General features: G+C 29.5%; 2 protein-coding genes across 2 annotated transcripts in view; one reads left to right on the plus strand and one right to left on the minus strand.

The window, feature by feature from the left end:
- Positions 1-9,425, minus strand: part of LOC136797136 (odorant receptor 30a-like) — a 42,506-nt gene that overhangs the window by 9,038 nt on the left and 24,043 nt on the right. The window lies entirely within an intron of this gene.
- The window catches only part of LOC136797135 (uncharacterized), a 21,664-nt gene continuing 12,881 nt past the window's right edge, over positions 643-9,425 (plus strand). Inside the window, exons 1-2 of the mRNA XM_067052852.1 lie at positions 643-751; positions 7,010-7,085. Of these exons, the coding sequence (XP_066908953.1) occupies positions 683-751; positions 7,010-7,085 (145 nt within the window). The 5' untranslated portion in view covers positions 643-682. The remainder of the gene's footprint in view (positions 752-7,009; positions 7,086-9,425) is intronic.

Here is a 9,425-nt window from a genome sequence, read left to right on the forward strand (position 1 = left end):
TACTCTCTTATCAAATCACTAACAAAAACAAAAAATTGAAAGTTTTCTGATGGCGGAGAGAGTTACTTTGTTTGCACATTTTTCTAGATCAGTTTGAAAGCAAAATTAACTGTTTATACTTTGACCAAACACAAAAGTCAAAAAAGGTGATTTTCCTGTTATTATGATGAACACAATAAAGCAAACCTTTGCTATAATTTCAAATGTATATTAAAACATGCATTGTCTTTTGTCCCTTATTCTAATTGAACTAGAAGAGTCCGATTGTGCCATTTGGTATATTTTTACGTAATTTTAAAACCATAAAAAAATAAAAATGGTATATTGAGTATTACCCGCTGCTGAATGAAAGATTTTGTTGTTATTTTGTGCTATAAAACTAGAACTAGATATCATGAACTTGCGAAAAATCTTTACGTGGTAGAAGAAAACGGAGATAATTTCCGGTTTCAGCAAAATATTAAGATCGGCCAAAATCATGAAAGTTAGATTACACAGCTGTACAAGTGAAAATTTAGGTAGTACACCTGAGCAATCAATGAAAACAACGGCGTGCATTGATACACCTTAACGTACCTTAAAAATACTGTTAATCTCGTTGAAGATTATTCAGCCATTAGCAAAAACCTTGAGTGGGGGGGAGGAGTATAAATAGAGGGAATGCACTTTGAGTCCACAGCTCATGAAAATAACCAAAATGGTTCAGAAGTGCTTGTTGGTGTTGACTGCCTGTGTCTTGGGAGCTATCGGGGTGAGTAGCTGGAGGTTTTCGTTTTACAAGATATTCTTCATAGATTTTACAGACCTAAGATAATATTGACAATCTATACAGAGCCATAATTATCTCTTTCGAAAGGGATTTTGAAAAAAAGTAAAAATCTTTATTCATTATAAGCTGAACGGTTAATATGTTATACCGTAAATATGGTAACCAAAACTTGCGTCTGAAAATTGTCATTATGCTATAAATACATGATACTGGGTAAAAGCATAGAAAATAACTCGTTCACATTAGTATAATGTATCAATAAATATTGATTATATTAAAATAAATCAATAAAATAGATAGATCTGCATATGTATCTTTACCCACACCACAAATCACTGGCGTTCTTGAGAAGTAACTTAAGACTGTTACTTCTCCTAATGTCGACAAATGATACAAGAATTCAGGAGAGAAAAAAGTTAGTTCACCCCAATTTCAGATTACTTTAACCCTTTAAGTGACGGGCGAAAAAGAGGTGCCTATGTGATGATACTTGCTCTGCCTCCACTGGCTCACTACCAGTGATGCGGTGAGAGGATGCGCTGGGATCTTTCGAGCTCTGCTCTACCCCTCACACGTGGGGGATAGAGTGGGCTCCTGGGATCCTCAGATCGATAGTGTAAACATTGCATATAAGAGTGTAAATGTAGTTAGAGATTATATTATTTTATCATTATGTTATTTTATTTATTTGTTTTTTCATACACATAGTTGGATTATGTTCATTTTGTTTGTCCTTCTGTTTGTATATATTTTAAGAGAGATTTTTTTTTAAATTTATTTATTTATTTTTATTCTTATTTTAGTATGAATGTGATCATTCATCACTATTACCTATTGTCCACAACTGTGTGGCAGATTGTAATATCTATCAATAAATAAAAAAAAGATTTTATTCTTTTATAGTGGAAAAATTAATCATGTGATGACAACCGGCCGATTTTACGATTTTACTATAAAAACCACACCAAAAATACAATACTTACATAATTCTAAAATCAGTGTATTAAGGATGAAATAGAGAATAAAACAATGACACTAATGTTTCTAAAGTTATTGAAAATTTTTATAAATATCAAAGGTATAAAATATAAATGATCATAGAGAAAATAAAAATTGATTTGTCTCTTGCTAAACGTATTTGCACATACGAAAAGTCAGCTTATCATCATTATTTTATATAGACCATTTATTGCAAAGTATATGCTTTGCATTTCCAATATACTTTGTAAAAAAATAAATAATATTGCATAAAAAAATTTAAGAATTACTCCAATGTACGTGTTAAGAGCTGAACGGATTAAGCACGAGTATATATGAACAATAAGTCAAATTTTCCTTTGTTTTTTTTTTTTTACGTTGTTGTCGATAAACTATTTTTTTTAAAATTCTATCGTAATGAAATTAGATGATTTGTAACGTATTATAAATTTATTATGAGGTAGAGTCCTCTCGCAATGCGAATAATAAAGCCAGTCCATATATCGCTCTGGCTGTTTTCGCCGGTGCAGAGTGCCACACTGGCAATCCAAGATATCTATTTGTCTGTATATATACTTTTCCTTCTGTTTGTATATATTTATTGATTTTAATAATTTTCTAGAAGGTCAGGAAAAAAAAAAAAAAAAAAAAAACGCCGGTGCAGATTATCCGGCATTAAACAGTGTAATAAAAACTTTATTTAGTTACTAGTCAAAATTAATGAAAAAAATTGCGGTTGTTTCAAAATATTATTTTTTTATTCGGAGCTCTATATCCTTAAAACTGCCTACAAAACTAAAAAAAATCCTAATATGGTATCATTTAGAGATGAGAAATTTTTAAAAATATGAACCCATTTTTATACATACATATGATACATTCACTAGTTCCCGAGATGCAGTTTTTCAAAAAGCAAGATTTTTTTTTTCCAAAAAACGAAACATTAATATTTAGTGAATTTATTTTGGTAATTATTAATTTATATGGTAATTTCCTATCTTGGTGGTGCGTATGCTGAAATAAGGGAAAAGGCCACTTATCCCCTCCTTGTAAGGCCTATGTAGTTAAGTGAAATTAATAAAAATAAAAAAGATTAAGGGAATCATAAATCACTTTAAACCATCATGTTTTTTTATTTTTTTTATTTTAATATAAAATAATAAAAAAATATTAGTTTTATAAAAATATATATTTTTGCAACGTTTCGGCCCAATGGCCATTATCCAAAATTGATTTTTTCCTTAACCGCAGTCACACATAAATTAATTTTAAACGGACGACTCATGGAAGTACATGTGCAGTTGCTTAACAATTTTATTTTCCCAGCTGTATTTTAATTGAGGTCATATTTATCCATCTTAGTGGCATTAGCATATCTTAATCTTCAGAGTAAACTATTTCATACACTGTTGGTGTTCTGTAAAAAAAAAAAATCCTAGTTTTCTTTATTAAATGAAGCTACATTGTTAAAGAAGCCAAGATGAACTGATATAGTCTGAAGGAGAACACAATGGCTTGTAGATTTAAAAATAATTTTTCTGGTAACCTAGAAAAATTGTCTTGTTGCGAAGGCAAATATGGTTGAAATCGGCCGTTTTCAAACATATTTGCTGGCGAAAAAAAATGTAAAATAAATATTTTGAAAAATAATTTTTTATTATTTGTTAAATACGAGGAAAAGATGGTTGGGGGGGGGAGGGGTCAAAATATAACACAAATAAGTAGAAGTAACTTATTTAATCGTGCCAACGTTTCGGCCCGAATTTCTAGCCTTCATTACTGTTAGCTTGAAATCTTACCGCCAAGTAGTACCATAGAATTCTTAAAAATATTTCGCATTTGTTTCATATCTGTTTGTAAATATATATACATAAGAGGGTTTTTTATATTTTTATTTTGGGACCCTATTTGATATTTTTTTATTAATTCAATTTTAAATTTGTTTCATTATGATTTATACAATAATGATTACCTTGTAATATTCACTACAAAAGTTCTGTTCTTGGATAAAATCTATGAGAATTAGAATACCTCTATATTTAAATAGAAAACTTATAAAAACTTTAATAGAATTGTAAATGGTTTATTTAACTATATAGTAAAAGTTGTTATATGTATTATGTTTCTAAAAACAGTTTTTTCTTGTCTTGAAATTTAGGATAAATTATTATTTTATCGTATCATTCATTTTTTATTATTTGTTGAATTTAAAAAATGTGGTCCATTTCATTATCATTGCATAAATTCGCAATGGTGCATTGCGTGCACCACTTATCTTAAGCATTCACAAACTAGTCTACTTACGTCCTCAAATTTTTTGAAGATAGGTGGGTGTTATCGTTATTTTTGTGATTATGGAAAAACAAATCTAATGAACATCTGAACAAACTTTTTTTTCCATTATGAAAATTCATATTTTAAAATATCTTGAAGGGAGAATAACGAATATAAATTCTGTTCCTACGAAGAATACAACATTTTAACAAAACATAACGAACCGCAATGCAATCATGAAGGAGCTCTTAGATTTCCCGTTAAAATTGGATATCTCTTTTTTTTCTTTTTTCTCCTTTATTTAATATTTTGGATGTCTATATTGTTTACAATGAGAATTGTATATTTTTTCAAATAATCAAAATTAAGGATACTGTTACGGCGCGTAGGGGTTCGAAAGGAACCTTTACTAGCCCAACCGTCAAAAGAAAAGAATAGTCGAATTTTGTTATTTTTGTATTTTTAAATAAGTAAACATAATAAGAAGGAACACAAAATATACAATTAAAAACAAAAGGAAAGCTTAACACTATTATAAAATTAAATTAATTAAAACAAAATATAAAAAAAGTCTTATTTCACCGGTGATTGGTGGGACCCCGGTAATGGTTGTTCTGAGTGGATATTCTCGTGGAAGTAGATCGACAAAAGGGACGTACGTCCGCCCACCTTGTCCTCTTGGAGGATGAGTTGAAGAAGTCCGCCCGCCGTGGCTAAGATGATTTAGCTGGCGAAGATGGCCAGAATGCTGGCAACTACGAGTGCGTAGTGAGAAGAAAATGGAGAAGATATGTGTATGCAGTGAGACGTTAAGAAGGTGTCTGTCTATTTTTTAGTTTAAAAAACAATAAAGAGAAGTTGTTTTGTTTTTGACGTTAATACAAATCACATGTTCCAACTATCGATTTGTGGACCATATGTTGGCCGCAACAGATACTTTAGCGGAAGATTTAAAAAATTTTTTTTTATTTAAACACCGTCAAACAATTTCAGTGGGTATAATGCCTATCTGATGTTAACGGGCATTTAATTCTACATTGACATGAAGAGTTTCACCAAAATCATTAGAGTCATTTTCGAGAAATTAGAAAAAAAAATGTGAAAAATTGATTGTATAAAGTGGCACTTCAGGTCAGTCTATTTTCTCAAAAACGTAGCTGTCACACCAGGTTTTTTATATGCCCCTTAAATATCTTTGCTCATGAATATAGCTCAGAGTAGAGGAGAACACGAAGACGAATTTTCAAGTGATGATCTGGGCAAATTGAAATCCATTGAATAACAATACCTGAATTCGGTGGTCGTAAAAAAACTTGGCAATTCCAATCGCCTAGAGATTAAGTTAAATTGGTGTAAACCATCCTCGGGAAGTCTTTTATGCGGTTAAATTGGTTAAGTCTAGTTGCTCTCTATTGAGTAGAATATGTCGAGACTTAGCCAATATAACCAGTTAAAAGACGTGGAAGGTTTACACCCAGTTAACTTAAATTTTTACACTGTAATTTCTTTTAATATGCAAATAAACTATTCTATTTTCGATAATCTTTAGGTATATTTTTGCCAAAAACGATAAGATGTCAGGTTTTAGAATCTTAAAATTATAAGTTATGCAGTGTTCCATTTACCTGGGCCCTGTTTAATAATAAAGTACAAACTAATACTATTGATCTTGTAGTTTGTATTTGGTACAATTTCATTGACTAATACAATTATGCCAGATAATTTTTTACTTTTAAACTCATCTAATATCACTTATTACTTCTTCAACTCATCCGGCAAGAGGACAAGGTGGGCGGACGTACGTCCCTTTTGTCGATGTACTTCCACGAGAATATCCACTCAGAACAACCATAACCGGGGCAACCAATCACCAGTGAAATAAGACGTTTTTTATCTTTTGTTCAATTAATTTAATTTTATAATAGTGTTAAGGTTTCCTTTTGTTTCTAATTGTATATTTTGTGTTCCTTCTTATTATGTTTACTTATTTAAAAATACAAATTCTTTTTTTAAAAAAAGAGTATCACTATATCTCAAATTGTAAAGTAGCAAGACTTATAATTAAATTACTTCACGAGATAAGAGTTGTTAGTAGATTTACGAAAAACAAGGAGAGTAATAGCTTGTAATCACTATCTGTAAAAGTAGAAATAAATTATTTTATAGTATTTTCAAAGTTATGGTGCCAACATCTTATGTGTCAATATTTTTAATTCATGTGAAATATCTTTTTATCATAAAGGTGTTTATTTTTATTTAATTTTATATTTTTAAAAATATATTACGTATTCTTGAACATATTCAACACCAAAATATAAATCCTTGGAATTACGTAACCTACTATTATGCAATTAGTAATTTTAAAATTCTCTCACAAGACCTGTACGTCGATTCCGACTATTTCAACACTTACTGGACAAACGGTCTATACTTCCATTCCATTATTAAAGACTGATCTACATGGCTATAATAAGGCCTATCTGGACATAGGGAGTTGAACTTTGGAGCTCTACTAAACCTTGGAATTCCTCTCGTATCCAATCCTTACAATCCAAAATCCTTCGTAAAATCTTCAATAATCCTTACTTTGTCACAAATAAAATCATACATAAAGATCTTAATGTTCCATATGTAACCCGATTGGTTTATTGATTTATCTAGTCCGAATCAAGTATCAATCCTTTCATTATAAACTCCCTAACCATCAAACCCACAATTTTCTAACCTTGCTTCCTCTTTCATTCTCGACAATCCTCCAAGACGCCTGAAAAGAAGATGGCTTCTATACCTTCTAAAGTAGAAATATTATTAGAGTTCTACCAATGTGTAGTTGTATGATATTGACTAGATTTAATGTAGATACAGTTGTAAATGTCAATAAATAAATTTTTTTAAAAAATCTTTAAAATAACAAAAATATAATTTGTTAGTTTTTGTTGCACAGTTTACTCATTTTACATTTTTCATTGGATGTTATTTATTTTTTAGTCCCAAATCGATGATCGATTAGCCTTTAAGATTGCGAGTTTTAACAAATGCCAAATGCAGGAGAATGTACCGGATGGTAAGTAAACAATCTATTTACATATGTTACCTTATATATACCTATTTTTACTTAGGTTATGAGTGGATATGACTTATTTGAACTCAAAAATCTATTCGTGTTCATCAACAATATATGGTTGATTTTTAGAAAATCGCAGAGTAAGTCAGAATCTCTTCAGAATATCCGGAAAACCCGATATCCGATAATAAATTTAATGCTAGTCATGCTTCATATATGAGTCGCTCAGAAGCCAATGCGGTTAAGTCCATTTTTTGATATTTTCTGATTTTTGAAAATTTTAATTCTTCTTAATTATTAAAGGATTTGCTCGTTGCTTCCTTTTTTCTAGTATTGTATAATAATTTCAGAAGCCATAGTGAATAAGTCCACCTTTTATCAATATTTTTAACTAAACTTTGAAATGAAAATTAATTTATTCTTCTTTTTTCAATATTTGTTGGTAACATTGAATAACAACAAATTCATAGTAACTGTAACTGTTACTTCTACTATTTAGCATTGTTCGAGTTATATGTACGTACTTTCTTTTAATTTGAAATATCTAAACATTGGTTAAAACATGAAAATATTACATTGAAGTGTTTGTGAAAATTATCGTGTTATAAAAAACATTAAATACATTTTCTAAAAATTATAATGTATTCATATTCATGTTCAGGACAGAATGGAAATAAAAAAAACTGTGTTAAGTTTAGTGAAATTAGTTCAGAGCGAAGATATAAAAGCTGAATCAATTGAGCTTAAAACTTTTTATTATGTGGGCACAGTTATTTGCCCAATGACGCTGATTTTTCAGTTATAGAAGCGTATGTAAAAAAAAAAAAATTTATAATCCTTAATATAGTATATTTATAATCCTTGTGACTAGTGTCATATAATACAAATAGTAAAAGAACGAACTCTTTCAGCGTTGTCGAAATGAATCGACAAGATTTAGTTTTCACAAAATCATAGGAAGATGTGATTACAACAGAGAAAATCAGCAGAAACAGAAAAAGTGGACTAACAGTCATATATATGCAATGGATAAAACTAGGAAAGTCAACCTCAAGCAGCATTAAGTTCAAATATAATTTTGACGAGGTATCAACCTTTCATGTAATTGATATAAAAAAAATATAACTCAACCCATTGCAGAACAATTTTTAAAGAAAAAAAGAGACATCGTGAGGTTATTAAATTTAATTTACACTTAAATAAGTCGGAAGAAGAAGATATTTATTATGATGAATAAGCATAATACTTATGACAATAAATATTATTGTAATATTTTTATATAAATTTTTTATTTTTTTCAGCTGCCAAAAGATAATAAGCACTAAAATTTTTAAGATGCTGTCATTGTTCCAATAAATACTTTTATTTACACATCCTATATACATCTTGGTTTTTTGAAGAGCTTACACTTAGAAAACAGACTTTATATACTTTTCTGATCAAATTAATAAACCAAGAATTAAAAAAAATTAATGTATCAAGAAACATTAATTTTCTAAATTTTTGTGTTCTGCACTTAACCACATTGGCTTCGGAACGACACATATAATGGTTCATGTTTTGTCACAAAGCTTCAGAGTGGGAATCCTTGACTGTAGCGATTTATTGAGTGCAATTGCTCTTCTATATGTCTCTTATATAATCTATTTATTAATGGTTAATATAATATTATAACTATGATTAGAGGTCCTAACTCTAAACATATTAGTGTCCTACACTAAATTAGTGTCCTATACTAAATATATTAGTGTATAAACAATTATTTTGAATATATGTAATATAATTTGAGTATAATGACTAGTTCTGATTATCACTGCAACTTGCCACTAGATACAGGTTACTCGTTACGAATAATTTTAAGACTAGTATGATCCATTTTTTTAAAAGTTATTTTCATATTTCGGTGCTGTATGATTTGGCGTCTTCTGAGAGCGTAAAAGATAGTTAAATAATATAGTTGATATGTGTTTAACTGTTTGATAGATTTAGGAAAATCGGATATATGGTTATTTAAAAAAATTAAATAATTTTTTAATCATAATGAATTTTGTACATAGAAATAATAAGTAGATTGAATAACACTTTGTTACTGTTTAAAGTGAAAACTCCTAAACATGAATGTTGGAAATATGTAATAAATAATGTATATTTAAATGAAGGTGTAATAACTTCCCAAGGAAAGAAACTCAGAAAATATTTACTCGAAATTAAGTATCTTTCAGTACTTAATGTTAAAAGTATTTCTCTCCACTGGCTCATTACCAGTGATGCGGCGAGAGGGATGCGCTGGGATCTCTTGAGCTCTGCTCTACCCCTCACACGTGGGGGATAGAGTGGGCT

The sequence above is a fragment of the Halyomorpha halys genome, unplaced genomic scaffold (assembly GCF_000696795.3).
Source record: "Halyomorpha halys isolate HHAL.00 unplaced genomic scaffold, Hhal_1.1 Scaffold29.1, whole genome shotgun sequence".
NCBI lineage: Eukaryota > Metazoa > Arthropoda > Insecta > Hemiptera > Pentatomidae > Halyomorpha > Halyomorpha halys.